This window comes from Macaca thibetana, chromosome 15, assembly GCF_024542745.1.
Source record: "Macaca thibetana thibetana isolate TM-01 chromosome 15, ASM2454274v1, whole genome shotgun sequence".
In the NCBI taxonomy this organism is placed as follows: Eukaryota; Metazoa; Chordata; class Mammalia; order Primates; family Cercopithecidae; genus Macaca; species Macaca thibetana.
In genome coordinates, this window is record NC_065592.1 from 13,269,571 (window position 1) to 13,290,921 (window position 21,351).

Here is a 21,351-nt window from a genome sequence, read left to right on the forward strand (position 1 = left end):
TAGTTAACATTACCCATGCTATATAAACCTGTATTACCTCTGGTATCTGAAGAGCTCTGTGATTTGCAGTCACTACTTTAGATAATCTCTGGATATGTTCATGAAGAACCCTGAAAACCCCCAAAATACACATGTAAATATTCATTTCAGAAAATACGGCACACAAATAGTCATCACTGATTTTTACAAAACATTTGAAACATGTTGACTTATTGCTAGCTATGGATTACAGTTAGAGTTGAGCGTCTTAGATAAGTATTCTTTCCAATCTGCTCAGAAATGCTGAGTGAGCCAAGGGGATGCAGGGAAGGGAGGGAGTCTTTCCTCTCTGGACCAGACAGCACTGCAAGGGAGAAAGGAGAAGAGCCCTTAGTAGGAGCTGCTTGGACACATAATTTTGTAAAGCAGAGGAAAAGAAGGTGAGGGGGGATAAAAAGGTGAGAGGAAGTAGAAGGATCAAAAGCTAGAAACCAAAGTTATTAATTACATGGAGAAGGGCCTCTACCATTCACCAAACCTTTCACTTTGTAGATGAAGAGAAGTAGGCTTAAAAAGGGAAAAGGCTTGCCTGAGCTATACAGGTGTCAGTAGCAGGGGCTGAACCCAGCTTCCTGGCTGCTAGTGTTCTTTCCAGTTCCTCTGTTGGCTTTTCATACGCTATAAACCCCGCAGAAATGTCATGGAGGGTGGGGAAAAACAATCTCCTTCAAAGTTGCTGTCTGTAGTCAATATGGTTTGAATGTCCCCATTCCTTATCCTATGCCTAAAGGCAAAAACTGGTGCTCTGGAGAGAAAACAGGTCCCATCTGGCATATTAAGCATAGAAGTCTGGGGTGGGCCAAACACTCTGAGACCATGAACAAATGAGGACGGCAGATTGGAAGGATCCTAACCCATTTCACAGGAAAGTCAATTTTCTCAAATATCTATGCAACATCTGAAAATCTCCATGAAAAATATTTCATACAAACATAACCCACACCCCGAGGATCCTATTACACGGACCCCTGGGAGTCAGGCCCAGCAAGCCACTGTCACTGTTAAGAAGCATGGTAACAACTTTAACATGCTTGAGGTCAGAAACAGAGTTGTGAAGCAGTGCTCAAGAAAACACAGAAGGCTGGGCACGGTGGCTCATGCCTGTAACCCCTGCACTTTAGGAGGCCAAGGTGGGCAGATCACTTGAGGTCAGGAGTTTGAGACCAGCCTGGACAACATGGTGAAAACCCATCTCTACTAAAAATACAAAAATAGCTGGGCATGGTGCCATGTGCCCGCAATGCCAGCTACTCAGGAGGCTGAGGCAGGAGAACTGCTTGAACACGGGAGGCAGAGGTTTCAGTGAGCTGAGATCGTGCCATTGCACTCCAGCCTGGGTGACACAGGGAGACTGTCAAAAAAAGAGAGAATATACAGACGAGGAAAAATAAAAACTGCAAAATATTTCCTAGTCTCACTACCCAAAAATAACTAGTATTACTATTCCAGGTAAATTTTTTCCAAGATTAATTTTTTTTTTTTTTTTAAAGACGGAGCCTCGCTCTGTTGTCCAGGATGGAGTGCATGGTGTGATCTCGGCTCACCACAACCTCTGCCTCCCGGGTTCCAGCGGTCCTCCTGCCTCAGCCTCCCGAGTAGCTGGCATGACAGGTGTGAGCCAGTATGCCTGGCTAATTTTTGTATTTTTAGTAGAGACACGGTTTCAGCTTGCTGGCCAGGTTGGTCTCCAACTCCTGACTCTCAGGTGATCCACCTGCCTCAGCCTCCCAGTCAGGCATAAGCCATTGTGCCCAGCCAGGATTAGTATTTTTAAACAGCTTTATTGAGATATAACTTATAAGCCATATAATTCCAGGCATTTTTTGGTATTCAAATACTTAACTGTTCATTCTCTCTCTCTTTTTTTAGACAGAGTCTCACTCTGTCGCCTAGGCTGGAGTGCAGTGGTGCGATCTCAGCTCACTGCAACCTCCGCCCCTTGGGTCAAGCAATCCTCCCTCCTCAGCCTCCTGAGCAGCTGGGACTATAGATGCATGCCACCATGCCCAGCTAATTTTTGTATTTTTAGTAGAGACGGGCTTTCACCATGTTGGCCAGGCTGGTTTCGAACTCTTGACCTCAGGTGATCCACCCGCCCCAGCCTCCCAAAGTGCTGGGATTACAGGTGTGAGCCACGATGCCCGACCAACTGTTCATTCTTAATAAATATATAACAAGCATATATTAGAGGCCAAGTACTGTGCCTGGTGCTATTAGAGTGGTTAATAAAAGCATTATTTCCTGGTCTCGCAGAGGGAACAAGCCAGTGTGGAGAGAACATTCATTAAACGATCACACAAACCAGTGATTAAGAACAGGGGAGAGGGCCAGGCATGGTGGCTCATGCCCTGTAATCCCAGCTCTTATTCCTGCACTTTGGGAGGTTGAAGCAGGAGGATCGCTTGAGTCTAGCAGTTTGAGACCAACCTGGGCAACACAGCGAGACCTTGTCGCTACAAAAAATAAACAAGGTTGGGCGCAGTGGCTCATGCCTGTAATCTCAGCACTTTGGGATGCCAAGATGGGCAGATCATCTGAGGTCAGAAGTTCAAGACCAGCCTGGCCAACATGGTGAAACTCCATCTCTACTAAAAACACACAAAAAATTAGCGGGGCATGGTGGTGCGTGCCTGTAGTCCCAGCTACTCAGGAGGCTGAGGTAGAAGAATCGCTTGAACCCAGGAGGCAGAGGTTGCAGTGAGCTGAGATCACGCCACTGCACTCCAGCCTAGGCGACAGAGTGACACTCCATCTAAATAAATAAATAAATATAAACAAAATCAGCCAGGTGTCATGGTGTGCACCTATCAGGTGTTATGGTGTGCACCTATAGTACCAGCGATTTGGGAGGCCAAGGTAGGAGGATCACTTGTCACAGGAGTCCGGGAGGTTGAGGCTTCAGTGAGCTGTGATCATGCCACTGCACTCCAGCCTGGGTGTCAGTGAGCTGTGATCATGCCACTGCACTCCAGCCTGGGTGACAGGGCAAGACCCTATCTCAAAAGAAAAAAAAGAACAGGGGAGAATTTTGCCCCGTAAGGGACATTTGGGAATGTCTGGAGACATTTGGTTGTCACAATTGGTGGGGTATTACTGGCACCTAGTGTGTAGAGGCCAGGGATGCTGCTAAAGATCCTATAATGCACAGGACAGCCTCCCACATCATCAACAATCTGGCCCTAAATGTCAATAGTGCTGGGTTCAGAAACCGTGACTCAAACAGATGTCAAATGGCAACTGTGGCAAGTGCTAAAGAAAGGCACTGAGGCCTGAGACAGCCCTAATAGGATGTAACCTAGTCAGGAGAGGCTTCATCACGGAAACGATACTTAAGTCAAGACCTGAAGGCTAAGTAAGACTTAATCACAAGAAGGAAGGGAAGATTAGTTAAGGCAGAGTAAACAGCAGTGCTTTCCAAAGACGCTACACCAATTTCTACCCCTTCCCGCTTGACTGCCCACTTCCCTGAAAACTGGGTATTATCATTCTTTGTGATCATGTAACTCTGACAGGTGAAAAATGGTAACCAATGCATTTCCTTTACAATCAGATACTAAGTTACACATATAGCTTGCCTAAAATATGGGCTACCTGGTAGATCCCTATGTAGTCCCACATAGGCACTCAACATAGAAGTACTCACTGGTCGCGCAGTATGTCCCCATCCTGATTAGGGTAGAAGGCGAGCTTGAAAATCCGGTTCATCACGCTTCGCTCAATGGCCAGCTGTGCATCTTGAAGCTGTTCTTCACTTGCGTTTTGCCATATGACATCCTGGGCCATTGCACCATAAAGAAACTGCAGAAAATCTTCTACCTGAGCAGTTTTATCATCAGCTGCGGTGAGTTTCTGAAAGTCTCCAAAGCAAAATAATAATTTTTAAATAGTTTAATAAAAACTATCTAAATAATTTTTAAAAGGAAATCATAGAAATAATTTTTATCACTAGCTATGCAGACACCATGATCTTAAAGCCAAAAGTGTTTCAGTGTGGTTTATTTTAGGACAATATGTGGCCATATAATTAAATCAGGAGAAAAAGTAAGGAATATGTGAAAGTTTAAGTGCAAGGAATTTGTTATAAAAATATGTTTCTAGGCTGGGCACAGCGACTCACACCTGTAATTCCAGCACTTTGGGAAGCCAAGGTGGGCAGATCATGAGGTCAGGAGATTGAGACCATTCTGGCCAACACAGTGAAACCCCATCTCTACTAAAAATACAAAAATTAGCTGGGCGTGGTGGCGCATGCCTGTAATCCCAGCTACTCAGGAGGCTGAGGCAGGAGAATCCCTTGAACCAGGGAGTCGGAGGTTGCAGAGAGGCAAGATCACGCCACTGCACTCCAACCTGGTGACAGAGCAAGACTCTGTCTCAAAAAAAAAAAAAAAAAAAGTTCCTAAAAAAAAATGCATTTGTTTTTTTTTTTTTTTAAATGAGAGAATTCGTACAGACCCAAAATTTACAAATGTCCCCAATTTAAAAAGTAAACTACAGATATTCAATACAGGAGAAAAATGCAATTTATTGGTTTGACATCAAAGTTTAATTTATTAAGACTCCATAAAATAACTGAGTAAGGCATGCAGATACTTGAACAAACTAGCAAAACAAAACAGTATTTCCCAATCTTCCCAACCGTATGACAGGTGAAGAGATGCTTAAACTAAAGGTATTGAGTTACCTTGAATGAATTCCCTGATCTTCTTTTCTTTGCTCTCAAGCAGTAATCTCACACAGACGGTGGTAAAGTATCGATTGGCCACTTCTTTGTCTCGCAAAACCCTTTGCAATAGCCTTTCCAGGTGAGCCTGTGTGGTCTGTAGTCCTTGTCGACAACGAGTGAGATAAGCAATATATGGGGCTCTTTTTCTAAAAGGAAAAATACTTTGCATGACATCAGATATATTCAGTGCATACTTTCTTTGAAGAATAAGGGTCCTAACTTTTCTTTATAAAATTACTGCACAGTCTGGTTTTACAAAGTAGCATGTCTGTGCTTTCTTCAGTAGCACATATACAAAGTAGCCTGTCAGGCTGCAGACATGGTAGAGACTGATCATGGTGCCAGCTGAAGAACAGATCCATTTTGCATTTTGTCTGGGAGCATCAATGGGACTGAAGACTTAGTTAGCTAACTCACTAAATGTTACTAAGCCCCTGTGCATACTTGGTGTATTTTATACTGGAGTTATAGGACCTCATACTTAATAGGAAATTGACAGCTACAGATGACTAAAAATAACAACAAATACAGGTTATATGTCACTAGGTTACAAACATCCCTCACCAATTACTTGCTTATAGTCTAAATGTAACAATCACCAGAGTGCCCATTCCCTAAGCCTTGAAGCCTCCTCACTACCTAAGCATCTCAGTTACATTTTTCTCCATAATCATGAGCAGGGGACTGGCAGCAGAAAAAGCACAGCTATTCCTAAGGCTACTTACTTCTGCTTCTCTGGTCCAGAAAAGTAGTCTTTCCTATCACCACTAAAAAAAGAAATATGATATTCTAGTTGTCCTGGCCTCATAATATAGGCATACCTCTATACCTGCTTTTGTGCAAAGCTGAAATAAACTGCACTCTTCTATTTGGAACTGCTCATTTATAACTACATTTCCACACTAAATATCCAAATATGTTGCTTAGAAATTGATATGGTTTGGCTGTGTCCCCACCCAAATCTCATCTTGAATTCCCACGTGTTGTGGGAGGGACCCAGTGGGAGGTAACTGAAACACAGAGGCAGGTCTTTCCTGGGCTGTTCTTGTGATAGTAAGTCTCAAGAGATCTGACTGTTTTAAAAAAGGGAATTTCCCTGCACAAGCTCTCTTCTCTTGTCTGCTGCCATGTGAAATGTGCCTTTCACCTTCCGCCATAATTGTGAGGCCTCCCCAGCCACATGGAACTGTTAAGTCCAATTAAACCTCTTTTTTTTGTTAAATTGCCCAGTCTCAGATATGTTTTATCAGCAGCATGAGAACAAACAAATACAGTAAATTGGGACCGTGAGTGGGGTACTGCTAAAAAGACAACCGAAAATGTGAAAGCAGCTTTGGAACTGGTTAACAGGCAGAGGTTGGAACACTTTGGAGGGCTCAGAAGAAGACAGGAAAATGTGGGAAAGTTTGGAATTTCCTAGAGATGTGTTGAATGGCTTTGACGAAAATGTTCACACTGGTATGAACAATAAGGTCCAGGCTGAGGTGGAGATGAGGAACTTGTTGGGAACTGGAGCAAAGGTGACTTGTTATGTCTTAGCAAAGAGACTTGTGGCATTTTGCCCTTGCCCTAGAGATTTGTGGAACTTTGAGCTTGAGAGGGATGATTTAGAGTATCTGGCAGAAGAAATTTCTAGGCAGCAAAGCATTCAAGAGGTGACTTGGGTGCTGTTAAAGGCATTCGGCTTTGTTTTGTTTTTTTTGTTTTTTCTTGAGACAGAGCTTCACTCTTGCTGCCCAGCCTGGAGTGCAGTGGCATGATCTCAGCTCACCATAACCTCTGCTTCCAGGTTCAAGCGATTCTCCTGTCTCAGCCTCCCAAGTAGCTAGGATTATAGGCACCCACCACCACTCCCAGCTAATTTTTTGTATGTTTAATAGAGACAGGGTTTCACCATGTTGGCCAGGCTGGTCTCGAACTCCTGACCTTGGGTGATCTACCTGCCTTGGCCTCCCAAAGTGCTGGGATTACAAGCATGAGCCACTGTGCTTTGCCAGCATACATTTTTATAAGGGAAGCAGAGCATAAGAGTTCAGAAACTTTGCAGCCTGACAATGTGATAGAAAACAAAATCCTATTTTCTGAGAAGAAATTCAAGCTGGCTATGGAAATTTGCATAGTAATAAGGAGCTGAATATTAATCCCCAAGGCAATGGGGAAAATGTTTCCATGGCATGTCAGAGGTCTTCATGGCAGCCCCTCTCATCACAGGCCCAGAGGCCTAGGAGGAAAAATGGTTTCATGGGCCAGGCCCAGGGTCCCCATGCTGTATGCAGCCTAGGGACTTGGTGCCCTGCCTTCCAGCCGCTCCAGCCATGGCTGTAAGGGGCCGACATAGAGCTTGGGCTGTGGCTTCAGAGACTGCAAGCCCTAAGCCTTGGCAGCTTCCATGTGGTGTTGAGCCTGTGGGTGCACAGAAGTCAAGAATTGGGATTTGGGAACCTCCGCCTAGATTTCAAAAGATGTATGGAAACACCTGGATGCCCAGGCAGAAGTTTGCTGCAGGGGAAGGATCCTCATGGAGAACCTCTGCGAGGGCAGTATGGAAAGGAAATGTGGGGTCGGAACGCCCACACAGAGTCCCTACTGAGGCACTGCCTATTAGAGTTGTGAGAAGAGGGCCACTGTCTTCCAGACCTCAGAATGGCAGATCCACTGACAGCTTGCACCGTGCACCTAGAAAAGCCAGTGACTCAACACCACCCCATGAAAGCAGCTGGGAAAGTGGCTATACCCTGCAAAGGCACAGGAGCAGAGCTGCCTAAAATCATGGGAACCCTGGCTGGGTGCGGTGGCTCACGCCTTTAATCCCAGCATTTTGGGAGGCTGAGGCAGGTGGATCACTTGAGGTCAGGAGTTCAAGACCAGCCTGGCTAACATGGGGAAACCCCGTCTTCACTAAAAAAATACAAAATTAGCCAGGCATGGTGGTGCACGCCTGTAATCCCAGCTACTCGGGAGGCTGAGGCAGGGGAATTGCTTGAACCCAGGAGGCAGAGGTTGCAGTGAGCCGAGATTGCACCATTGCACTCCAGCCTGGGCAACAAGAACAAAATTCTGTTTCGGGAAAAAAAGAAAAAGACCACGGGAACCCACCTGTTGCATCAGCGTGATCTGGATGTGAGACATGGAGTCAAAGGAGTTCCTTTTGAAGCTTAAAGATTTGACTGCCCTGCTGGATTTTGGACTTGGATGGGGCTTATACCTTTGTTTCTGCCAATTTTTCTCATTTGGAACGGCTGTATTTACCCAACGCCTGTACCTCCATTGTATCTAGGAAGTAACTAACTTGATTTTGATTTTACAGGTTCATAGGCGGAAAGGACTTGCCTTGTTTCAGATGAGACTTCTGATTGTGGAGTTAATGCTGAAATGAGTTAAGACTTTGGGAAACTGCTGGGAAGGCATGATTGGTTTTGAAATGTGAGGACATGAGATCTGGGAGAAGCAAGGGGCAGCTCATGGTTGGGCTGTGTCCCCACCCAAATCTCATCTTGAATTCCCAAGTGTTGTGGGAGGGACCCAGTGGGAGGTAACTGAATCAGTGGGGACAAGTCTTTCCTGTGCTGTTCTCGTGATAGTGAATAATTCTCACAAGATCTGATGGTTTTAAAAAGGGGGGGGATTCCCTGCACAAGCTCTCTTCTCTTGTCTGCTGCAATGTGAGATGTGCCTTTCACCTTCTGCCATGATTGTGAGGCCTCCCAGCCACATGGAACTGTAAGTCCAATAAACCTCTTTCTTTTGTAAACTGCCCAGTCTCTGGCATGTCTTTATCAGCAGCATGAGAACAGACTAACACAGAAATCTACATCCAGGAAAATAGAGCCAAGCACTTTGTAGGAAGCCTAGATTCATTTCTGAAATAAGGATCAAAAAGAAAACACTTGCAGCTAACAGCTAGGTTTAAAAGCTGAATAGGTGGGGTGTATTACCTGTAGTCCTCAGCAATAGAAGCCAGCAGTTTCCTACAAGTCCTATTATCAAAACGGCACACACAGCGCATTGTTTCTTGAAGTTGAGCCATTAAGTTCTTATCTTGTAAATTAATTGCTTCAGCTATTTGAACTTTTAAGAAGCATACAATTTCATTGTCTAAATAAAAGAAACAAGGATTCTGTTTTTATTGAGAATTTCCATGGGCTTAATTAAGCTAACTCTCAGCATTTGGGATGTCAATTCTGCTTTGTCATGTATCATTAGAACTAAGCTGTATTGCCACTCCCAATTAGAAAATACTTTAATAAACTATCAGTAATCACAGTGCCCTTAAGTGACACTAATATAAACATATTAAGTTGAACCATATGGAATTGCCATACAGCTTAAACAGCTGAATACTGGCAATTTCATATGGTGCAACCCATAAACATAGGAAAACTTAAATGATCCTGCAGCAATTTACCTTCTGGGTCTGTGTGGTCTGGTAAACCATTCCTTGTTGAGTGGGTCAGCACTGGGAAGGCAACAGAGTCCGCAGAGCAAAGAGCAAGCCTCAGTTTCTTTTTCGCATCTCTGAAAAATAAGTAGAAAATACATTAATTTCTTTAGCCAGATATGCTCACATTTTACAAATATTTAGTATATAAATTAATGTTACCTTAGGACTCAAATGTTTCAAACATTTTTTAAAAGATGATTCTTAACTGACACTCCACTTAAAAGAACAGGCTTTCTAATTACCCAAGGAGCCAGGTGATAAAAGTGCTCAGGGCAAGGACCATTCTTTAAGGCACCAGAATCAAACAACAAATCCTTTCTGACCTTTTTCCATACACCGAGTTCTATGACCGGTGCTATAAGAATTGGAAAAGCATATTATGGCAGAGTGGGAGGAACCACGGAAGTCAGAAGCCCCCAGCACTCAGATTTGGAATATCTCTTGGCACATCTCTTCAGAAACACTGATGATGCCACAAGATAAGCTCACTACCTGACAAGAAACCCTTTCTTCTTTTTTTTTTTTTTTCTTTTTCTTTTTTATAGAGACAGGATTTTGCTATGTTGCCCAAGCTGGTCTCCAACTCCTGGGCTCCAGTGATCCACCTGTCTCAGCCTCCCAAAGTGCTGGGATTACAGGCGTGAGCCACCACGCCCAGTGAGTTTTTTAAATCCTTGAATTAACACCTTTGATACATAACATCTACAACTGAAACAAAGTCTTCTTAGTAAATAGCATTTCATTTTTCTCTCCCTGCTTTATACATTTATTGATTCAACACATCACTTGACTTGACGTGACTGCAATGGTGCTGAAAAGTCCAAACCCTAAAGTTCCAAATCCTATAAAAGAAATACCTGTAAGAGAAAGCTGAATCTTGCGGGTGGGCTGCTTGGCTCGCAGAGTCTGGGAGATCATCAGCTGAGATGTTCTGCAGTGCCTCGTCACGGGGAGAATCATGTGCACTTTCACCATCACCCAAAACCTCTAAACAAAACCCACCCCCAAGAAATGGATAACCAGGTTCATTTGGAATATTATGGCACTAGTAGGTATTCAGAGCAACTCAAGAATAAATTACCATTGACTAACAATAAGAGTTCTCTGGAAAAAAAGAAAGAAAAACTTCAAATACTTAACTGAATTATCAATAGCAACAATTATGTATCAAGAGACTAGTTGCTGAGAAGAGAGTGGTTTTACTTCTTATCCCGATACTAATGCACAACAATGAAAGTCCACATTAACTTAATAAAGTTAACATCTTAGAATCACTGAAGCAGAGAACTAAAAGAGGCTTCAAAAATCATTTTATAGACATGGACTCCTGCCCAGTCAGAAAATGGCTTGCTCTAAATTCCTTGGATGGCCAATGGCCAAGACTGACTATGGGTTCAGGTCTCCTGACTCTCTCTACTGGAGGTCTTCCTGCTACACCCAAGAGCGAGTCAGGGGACCAACTCACAAATGCAACAAGGTCAGATCTGTGGTTTGCAAAGTTGGTTTTATGTCTTAATCAAGAATATATAATACACGGCTGGGTGCAGTGCCTCACACCTGTAATCCCAGCATTTTGGGAGGCCTTGGTGGGTGGATCACATGAGGTCAGGAGTTCAAGACCAGCCTGACAAACACGGTGATATCCCATCTCTATGAAAAATACAAAAATCAGCCAGGTGTGGTGGCACACACCTGTGGTCCCAGCTGCACAGGAGGTTGAGGCAGGAGAGTTGCTTAAACCCGGGAGGTGGAGGTTGTAGTGAGCCGAGATTGCGCCACTACACTCCAACCTGGGCAACGAATTAAGACTCCATCTCAAATAAAAAAACACACACACAAAAGAAATATGTAATACAATACATACATGTATACAATCAAAAAGAATAAAAAGTTTGGCCAGGCATAGGACAGGAAGATCGCTTGAGCTCATGATTTCAAGACCAGCCTGGGCAACATAGCGAGACCTCACCTCTACAAAAAAAAAAAATTTAAAAGACTAAAAAGTTCCAAAACATAATAAATATATTGAGTTCATATATGAAAATATCCTTATTCTTTGGAAATAATTTCAAATGCTTCAGAAAAAAATACAGGGAGAGACCAGCCTGGGCAACACGGCAAAGTCCCATCTCTACAAAAATATACAAAAGTTAGCTGGGCACAGTGGAACGTGCCTGTGGTCCCAGCTACTCAGGAAGCTGAGATGGGAGGATCACCTTAGCCTGGGAAGGTTGAGGCTGCAGCAGTAAACCATGATTGTGCCACTGCACTTTAGCCTGGGTAACACAGTGAGACTGTCTCACCAAAAAAAAAAAAAAAGTATATATATACATATACACACACACACACACACACACACTATATATATATATGGGGAATGTGGCAAAATGTTAAAAATTGTTAAGTCTAGATAGAGGGTAGATGAACCTTCATTGTATTATTCTTTCAATTTTTCTGTTATTTGGAAACTATTCAAAATAAAAAAATACAGGAAGTTCTCCTTTCCACTCCCTCTCCCTCTGAGGCTTCCTAGAAGTCTTCCTCAGAGCCAACTCACGTTACCAGTTTGCTGGAAGATTATTCCAGGAGATACTCTATGTGCATATAGGCATAAACACATATTTATGCAGTATACTATTTATGTTTATGTTTTCTTTTTTGTTGTTGTTTTTTTTTTGTTTTTTTGAGACAGGGTCTCGCTCTGTTGCCCAGACTGGAGTGCAGTGGCGTCATCTCAGCTCACTGCAACCTCCGCCTCCTGGGATCAAGCGATTCTCATGCCTCAGCCATCTGAGGATTACAGGCATCTGCCACCACATGCAGCTAATTGTTTGTATTTTTGGTGGAGACGGGGTTTTGCCACATTGGCCAGGCTGGTCTCAAACTCCTGACCTCAAGTGACCTGCCCACCTCGGCCCCCAAAGTGCTGGGATTACAGGTGTGAGCCACCGTGCTCAGCCCCTATTTATGCTTTTATACACTTTCTCTCTTCATTTATCTTGGGGACTGTATCTCATTTTTCTGAAAGCTATTCAGTATTCTATTATGAGGAAAACAGAATCCTTTAAAATAAGTACCAGGTGACAATGGATAACTTGTCCCAATAGTCTGCTCCCATAGCTATATTGAGAGTGTGTAACTGGATAAAATTACAAAGCTGTAGACACTGAAAAAGAACTTCCTCCCATTAAAATATGCCCCAACTCCCTGTGGGCCAGTCACCCCAGATGCAAAGGAGGACAACTCTAAGGCATCTGAACATTCAGGGGTACCCAGGGCTAGTGGGAGAATCCAGAGAAGGACATCAATTTAAACATTTAAACAATTTAAACAAAATTAGAGGTAGTCTGTAATTTTGAGGTAGTAAACTGATTCCCTTAGCTATTCTTTCTTTTAAAGGCCACTTAAATTCAGATTACCTTTGTCACTATGATATAAAAGTTTATTACTCAAATCTCTGTCATGATTATCACCTGTACTTTCATAGTTTGCCATTGCTCCATCACTGGGGCTGGTCCGTTTAATGGCATTCCTGTATTTGTCCAGAATATCCTCAGCGACCTGAGCTTGTGCACTGAGTCTAGGGCTGGGATCATCTGCAAGGGAAAGGAGAATGAGAGAATTAGCCCCTTCGGTTTGTACCAACTCTGATGTTAGTATGACACCAGTAGCATAATCCCAAAGGCGGATTAGGAGGTAAGACTTTAAAAGAGCACATATCTCAATGTTAAGAGGCACCATGCAGCTGCCTACTCATCCCATTTCTAAGTCTGAGAGCCTTGCCAAAGCAGGAAATTGGGAAGAGTAGCTCCACCTTCTCATCATCACCAGAATGACAGTGTCAAAGTTCAGGGCAGACTGAATGGATGACAGATTTCTAAAGTGTTTGCACTCAAATCACTGTTATCAGCAATTCATGCTAACAGAACTTCCAACAGTGCATTTTTACATGCAGACTTCATTTATTCGGACATCTCTATGCTGAAGGAGGAAAAAAAAACTATTCAAACTTAGACTTAAATCCCTTTAAATAATAACAAATGTCTTTTTCCATTCTTCCTTTATGAATCTCTCTCCACGCATTTGAAAACTAACAGTATTCATATTCTATTCTCACTAGATCTCACCATGACAGTGCAGCTGCTGGAACAGAGCACTTTTGTGCATGCACTGATGTCAGAGGCACTCCTACAGAATCTAGACATTCTTGGGGAGTGCTGGAATTGTACCTGGGATGCACAGAGAAAAAGCTTATCACAATCACAAATGCAGCACTATTTACTGACAGGACCATTACTCTTTCAAAATCAGCACATCAAAAATATTATCCTGGAATCTAAAATAGTAGTCAACTGGGTTGTTAAAGCAAGGGATTGCTATAGATCTACAGGACAAAGTTCCACAGTGAAACACAAACTCCCGGATAGACCTAGCCCAGGCAGGTGACCATAAATGTTCACATTCTGGTAGAATCCCATTTTCTAAAAATTACAAAAACACATCAAAATCACTAGATTTTATATATATATATACACACACACACACACATACGTGTATATATACATATACGTATTGTGTGTGTGTCTGTTCGTGTTTGTGTTCACAGCAGCTAACAGCAGCTAATATTTATTGAGCACTTACCATGCCAGGAATTGTGCTAAGCACCTTATAGAGATTATCTTAATTACTGATCAAACAACCTTACAGAGAAATATTGTTAACATCCTCATTTTACAGAAGACGAAATCAAGACATAGACAAGTTAAGTATCATGCTCATAGGCTCTTCTTTTGTTTTCATGAAACAAATACATGGTTTTCATGTCTCCGTAAAATTGTAGTAAACTGCACTTGACCTTTGAACAACATGGGTTTGAACTGCACACGTCCATTTATACAGTTTTTTGCAATCAAATGCAGATTGAAGATACTGTATTAGGCTGGGCACGGTGGCTCACGCCTGTAATCCTAGCACTTTGGAGGCCAATGCAGGCAGATCACCTGAGGTCAGGAGTTCGAGACCAGCCTGGCCAACTTGGTGAAACCCCAACTCTACTAAAAATACAAAAATTAGCTGGGCGTGGTGGCACATGCCTATAATCCCAGTTACTTGGGAGGCTGAGGCAGGAGAATCGCTTGAACCTAGGAGGCAGAGATTACAGTGAGCCGAGATCACGCCATGCCACTATACTCCATCCTGGGCAACAGGGCAAGACACTGTCTCAAAAAAAAAAAAAGAGAGAGAGAGAGAAAAGAAAAAGAAACTACTACATTTCACAGAGAGCTGCAAAACAAGCATACAGAGAAGGCCAACTGTTCACATACACAGGTTCCACAGGGCCAGCTGCAGGACTCAAGTATGCACAGATTAGGGTATGAGGTGGGGAGCAAGGGTCCTGGAACCAATTCCCTGAGTATGCTGAAGGACAACTGTATATAGAGAGGATTTCCAAAGTAATTTAGTATTTCTGCTATAACAGTATTTGAATTCATAAAAGATTCTTAATAAAATCTGATCTGTCTCCAAATGTAAACTGATAAAGCATTTATCATTACAGAATCTTGTTTTGAAGGGGAAGTCCTTTTTGGCTATTGCTTTTTTTTTTTTTTTTTTTTAAATAGAAACAAGGTCTTGCTCTGTCACCCAGGCTGGAGTGCAGTGGCACATAGTTCAATGTAACCTCGAATTCCTGGCCTTCAGCAATCTCTCACTTTGGCTTCCCAAAAAGAGCTGGGATAATAGGCATGCACCACCTTACTCAGTTGGTTATTACTTTTGAGTGCTGTTGAGAGGTCTGAAAAAGGGACAATACACTACACTATGGCTAAACACAGTGAGAGCCACAATGTTGCTTATAATCTTTATATCTATTAACACTGTTCTTAAAAATTTTACCCCCAGAGAATAATTAAAACAAACAAAAAATGCAATACATATAAATGCATTGTGAGTACTAATTTCATAATAAAAAATTGGGAACAATTTAAATAGCCAATGTAAGAAAACGTTTACACTGCAGTAAAACCATGAGCGATTATTTTATAGCTAATAAAAATGATTTAAAACCCAACTATGTCTAGTAGAAATTGGGAGAGGTTTTATAAAATAACTTGGTTAAAAAAAGAATACAAAGTCACATGCATAATCTAATTCAGTCAAGAAAAAGCCATGTATAAATATGGGAAAAGATTAGGAGATAACAGGAAAAGAATAGTAGTTAGGGTCACAGAATTATGAACAGACTACTAGGAAATTTCCTCCTATAACATCTTTATATTGGTTTAATGATAACTTTCAATGAGTCATTAATAAGGACTGGATAGAAATTTCTGGACCAGTAAGGAAACTAACCTGCTTGAATCACAGCCAAAGAAAATGAATTACTTTATGAAAAAGACTTATTCTACTCTACTTGACTTCTATATCCAATCTATTGATCTATTTCCAATATCAAGAACCAAGAAAAATATATTGCCTAAAGAGGGTAAATAAAACTCCTTCAAACAAACAAACAATAATTTATAACTTCTTCAAAACTATTGAGTCAACATTTTAAAAACATGAGATGTCATTAAGAGTAATTCACTTTGTAAATGCTGGTGTTCTTCTAATATTAGGAACATGTGGTAAGGATACAGAAATATTTTGCCAAAAGGACAATGTCTTTCCAACTCTTCCCAATCAGACTGGAAGGTCCTGAAGAGTCATGTGTGATTTGACTTAATACCCACAACACTTAGCACAGTGCCTGGCATGAGTCACATGGTCAACAAGTATTTCCTGACTGAACAGGACAGGCTTGGCTGCTCTCAGCAGGGATCTGTGGCCTGTAAGCACATCTCCTGCTGTTCAAAACCCTTTCTTCCGGGGAAATCACCATTTCCAATAAAGCAAGGACTTACATGCTAGGATATGGAAATATATATAAATATATGGAACTAAACATTAGAATAACAGGCATTAAAATGGGATTCTACCTGTAATGCTGAACTCTTTGATGAGGATGTTATCCTATTATCTATCTCATTTTTAAATAAAATTGTTTAATGAAAAAAATTTTTCATTTTAACTTAGTAGAAAAACAATTCAAAATGAAAAAAAAAAAAGAGGTGAGAAATGAACTTCCCTCTAGACCAGGGGTGTTCAATCTTTTGGCTTCCCTGGGCCACAATGGAAGAAGAGAATTGTCTTGGGCCACACATAAAATACACTAACACTAATGATAGCTGATGAGCTAAAACAAACAAACAAAAAAAGGGTTCCTGCACAAATCTCATACTGTTTTAAGAAAGTTTACGAATTTGTGTTGGGCCGCAATCAAAGCTGTCCTGCTGTCCTGGGCTGCCTGTGGTCTGCGGTCCGTGGGTTGAACAAATTTGCTCAAGATGCTCTATAGCCACTGGAAACAATACACAGCTATCAAACCCAAGGCTGGTCATTAACACTACTCTCAAACTCTCCTTTTAAGGTGCTCATTCATAATGTGCCAAAAAGCAGCTGCAGAAATACAAACGCTTAATCAGGTAAAAACCCAACCCCCAGCTGTATTTTCCTTGGGTCAGATGGCAATGTTAAAATGGTTCAAGCTGTAAAAAATTAGTAAAGTTTTTAAAACTTTCATTATAATGGTTGGCATTTATGATATTGTTTGAACAAACACTTTATCACAAAAAAGGAAATGATTAGGTAAAACAGAATTTCACTGTGATCCTGAATAATCAAGAACAAACTGTAGATGAAAATAAATGTAGAATTCTACGATCAATGTTAAAGAAAACTATTCAATCAATGATCCAAAGATACAGCATGCACAGCACTAAAACTGTCACCACACTTTCCTAAAAGGCACTGTGTGTCATCATCCCACTAGATGTCGAGTTGTAGGGTATGCCTAGAGGCTCAGGATCAGGGGCCTCATCATAAACGGAGTTATGATAATGAGGATGATGATGGTGGTGGCAGTCTGCAGGAAGAGCACACTGAGGTTTACTGTGGCTACCAACTGGAAACCACAGAGCTATGAAGAACATACTCCCCACTGTACACACAGACACACTCTTCTAAAAAGGCAACGCTTATGGCACCCAAGAAAAAGTGTTATGAAATATGTGCTCTGGGAATGAAGGAGCCAGGAAGTCCATGGGTCTACAAACCTGTGAGTGTTGAGAATCTGTCAGGCCCCAGATCATCTTTGTCTTTTTCTTGTTTTTCTTTCTTTCTAAATGGTATAGGAGCTGGAAATTAAATAAAGTCAGTAGTGTGACATATAACATACTGCACTACTCGGAAGTTAACTGGTGGGCCAACATTTCTAAGTGAAAGGAGGCTGAAAAGTTTAAAAGCTAAGAAATTCCAAGTGTTGACTGATAATTGTCCTTAAAATAGTAATGAAGGTTTTTAAAGGAGCTTTCAGAATCTGCTTTGGAGTCATCTGTCATAGGAAGAATAATTTAACAGGAATCCATTGGGACTAAAATCAAAACCACTGACTCTTAACCTCTGCTCAAAAACAACACATTCAAAACTCCTAGCTTCATTCTCTCCTCCTCTCAAGCGCTTGAGTATGGCGTGAAAGCAGCTCTCCCCAGAGTTCCTGAGTGCCACCGTGCTGAGAAGAGGCCTTTGGAAGAAGTTTCTAGCTTTACTCCTGGATGATCTCTTCTTTCAGGAAGAGATGCTTTTGCCAACTCAAATGATGCCGGGCTGTTCACCAAAAAAGTAAACAATTTTATACAGCTACCTTCCAAAACAAACACTCACTGATATTTACAGTATAAACATTCTCAATGAACATAGACATAAAAAGCTTCAACTTATTCCAGGAATGTAAAGGATGAATTTTCAATGTTTAATTATCAATAGTGTCCCATTTTCCTGCAATAATTAATAGCAATATATATGTTAAAAGTCCTCTATATGTTTAACTTCAACGGTATATGATATTTAAATAATACTGACAGGCATGACTTCCATTTACGCCCACTACCACTTCCTGCAAAGAACAAGAACGTTTCTAAAGCTCTGCCTTAGCATTCATCTGAGTGGAACCATTTTCTACACCCTCAAAGTGGCTAGAAACTTAGGCCCAGCAAGTCTTACAGAGGAATTGAGATATTGGCTCTCTGAAAGAGATTCTGGGGCTTTGCTTCTTATTGCTAAGACAGCGTTCTAATATTTTATAAAATTACCTTTAGGCATGGCTGAAACAAAACGTTTTCTCCACCAAGGTCTGTTTCTGTCTGATTTCTCATCATCGCTATCTTTGCGTTCTTCAGTCTGTAGAAAAAGTTGGAGGCTTTATTTGGAGTTGAATAGCAGGATAAATTACTAAGAAAAGGATTTCTTTTTGTTTGTTTTTGTTTTGAGACAGGATCTCATTCTGTCGCCCAGGCTGGAGTGCAGTAGCACAATAACAGCTCACTGCAGCCTCGACTTCCCTGGCTCAAGCAATCCTCCACATATCAGACTCCCAAGTAGCTAGGACCACAGGTGTCCACACCACCATGCCCAGCTAATGTTTTGTTTTTATTTTGTAGATACGGGGTCTTACTATGTTGCTCAGGCTAAAAAGGATTTAAGTAAGTTTGTGAAATAAGAAAGCCAGTCTTGTTTGCCTTAAGGCACAACTCCTATTGCCATGTAGGTTGACTACTGGAGCAAGGTAGTTTACCTTTTAAGCACCACTGTCATCCGCTTGAGGGTAGGCACTACTCATTACTGTTAATAAACTGAAGCCTTAATAAGAGCCCGGTGTAGACTGGGCACTCAATAAATACTTACGAAATAAGTAAATGCAGTACAAATAAACTCCAGAAGGGCAGTAGAGATGGTAGCAGTAGTATTAATAATAATAAAACCAAGTGTGTACTACGTGCCAAATACTGAGCATAGTAAGGACATGTATCATCTCATTTAATCTTCACAGTAACCTCAGAGATAGGTCCTGTATTAGGCCCTTTATATCGATAAAAAAATATGAGACTAAAACAATCTCTTCCTTAAAGCTACACAGCCTATATGTGGCACAGCTGAGACTCAAACCTAGACCTAAGCAACTTCAAAGTTCACGGTTTGATCAAAATTATACTAAGTTATCATTAAAACATGCCAAAGGGGCTGAGCACAGTGGCTCACACCTGTAATCCCAGCACTTTGGAAGGCCGAGGTGGGTGGATCACCTGAGGTCAGGAGCTCAAAACCAGTCTGGCCAACATGGTGAAACCTCATCTCTACTAAAAATACAAAAATTAGCCAGGTGTGGTGGTGCTCGCCTGTAATCCCAGCTACTTGGGAGGCTGAGGCAGGAGAATTGCTTGAACCCGGGAGGCAGAGGTCACGGTGAGCCGAGATCGCACCACTGCACTCCAGCCTGGGCGACAGAGTGAGATTCTATCTCACAAAACAAAACAAAAACAAACAAAAAAAAACATGCCAAAGGACAGGGACTGTAATCCCTTTAAAAGCCTATCGTGTGACCATGGACAAATCACTTAATTTCCATTTTTCATCTATATACCTGGGATAAAGAATTATCAGAACCCCAGCAGAGAGATGAGGGCATCTGTGCCAGGGAAAAGTTAATTTAACAGTGGGGATGAGAAATTGAATACATACAGGGGAGGTGATGGAATAAATATGCACATGAAGAATAGTGAAAGCAGATATCTCACTGTTGGAGAAAGGAGTTACAAATTTGGAAAGGAAGAAAGATGAAACAAACTCTGTTGTGTTTGGACTAAAATTGAGTGTGTCAGTGTAAGTTCATGGTCTTATTTATGGAGAAAGGTAGATAATTAAAATACACAGGTAAACATGTGTAACACACACTCCCTAGCTCTATTCACTGAGTAGTCCTGGGAGCAGCAACACCCCTACAGCAAATGAACACTGTATCCAGATCTCAATTTCCAAAAAAGCATTTTTCCTTTTTTTTTTTTTTTTTTTTTTTGAGACGGAGTCTCGCTCTGTTGCCCAGGCTGGAGTGCAGTGGCCGGATCTCAGCTCACTGCAAGCTCTGCCTCCCGGGTTCACGCCATTCTCCTGCCTCAGCCTCCTGAGCAGCTGGGACTACAGGCGCCCGCCCACCACCTCACCTGGCTAGCTTTTTGTATTTTTTAGTAGAGACGGGGTTTCACCGTGTTAGCCAGGATGGTCTCGATCTCCTGACCTCGTGATCCACCCGTCTCGGCCTCCCAAAGTGCTGGGATTACAGGCTTGAGCCACCACGCCCGGCCTGCATTTTTCATTAAAAGAAACAAGGGTACTTAAAGAAAGAGCTGACTAGGACAAAGTACAGTATCCGCTTGTAACATCTTTTGCCAGAAAGTAAAGATATGCTCAAAGAATAATAGCAGTGCATTGAAAGAACTCAGAAGCCAGCCTGAAGGGGCTCCCACTGGCCTAATTAGGGACAACTGGGCTTCAAAATAAGTAATAGTGACAAACCCTAACCAAGACAGAAAACTGAGCCAGGCACTGTGGGTGGCTCATGCCTGTAATCCCAACACTTGGGAGGCTGGGGTGGGAGGACTGCTTGAGTCCAAGAGTTCAAGACAAGCACCTGGGCAACACAGTCCCCATCTCTACAAAAACAAACAAACAAACACAAATTTAGCCAGGCATGTGGTGCATGCCTATACTCCCAGCTACTTGGGAGGCCAAAGTGGGAGGATTGCCTGAGCCTGCGAGGTTAAGGCTGCAATGAGCAGTGTTGGCACCACTGCACTCCAGCATGGGTGATAGAACAAGACCCTATCTAAAACAAACAAACAAACAACAAAACACACACACGCACACACACAAATTTTTTTAAAAGACAGAAAACCATAAGACCATAGATATAATAAGTGGGTAAGTTAAAAATTTGATGGAGAACAGGATAGTTACATGTTTTTTATGTACCCTCTCCCCAAAAACACTTATTAATTATAAAGGGAAAAGAGTAACTTTACAGTGGCAAAGCCTGGTAGACAACATTTCCTCAAATTCTCCAAATGAACACTGTAGAAATGGGACAAATTAAAACTGTGCTACCTGACAAGGTGCAATGAAAAAAACTGTCATTTCAGTGATATTCCTGCCAAAGATTAATAACCTCAGTCTAATCACAAGAAAACATCAAACAAACCTAACCTGACGAACATTC

At 41.9% G+C, this 21,351-nt stretch overlaps 1 protein-coding gene across 11 annotated transcripts in view; it reads right to left on the bottom strand.

Annotated features, from left to right (window-relative positions):
* GAPVD1 (GTPase activating protein and VPS9 domains 1) overlaps positions 1-21,351 on the bottom strand; it is a 110,657-nt gene that overhangs the window by 6,422 nt on the left and 82,884 nt on the right. For 7 of the 11 annotated variants that reach the window (XM_050760540.1, XM_050760539.1, XM_050760542.1 and 4 more), the window contains 9 exons: positions 18,395-18,482; positions 17,360-17,440; positions 12,680-12,802; positions 10,064-10,193; positions 9,171-9,280; positions 8,701-8,860; positions 4,724-4,911; positions 3,683-3,896; positions 38-110 (listed from right to left, as the gene is read on the bottom strand). In XM_050760540.1, coding sequence (XP_050616497.1) covers positions 38-110; positions 3,683-3,896; positions 4,724-4,911; positions 8,701-8,860; positions 9,171-9,280; positions 10,064-10,193; positions 12,680-12,802; positions 17,360-17,440; positions 18,395-18,482 — 1,167 coding nt within the window. The remainder of the gene's footprint in view (positions 1-37; positions 111-3,682; positions 3,897-4,723; positions 4,912-8,700; positions 8,861-9,170; positions 9,281-10,063; positions 10,194-12,679; positions 12,803-17,359; positions 17,441-18,394; positions 18,483-21,351) is intronic. The other 4 variants (XM_050760545.1, XM_050760546.1, XM_050760544.1 and 1 more) reach the window with 1 other exon arrangement.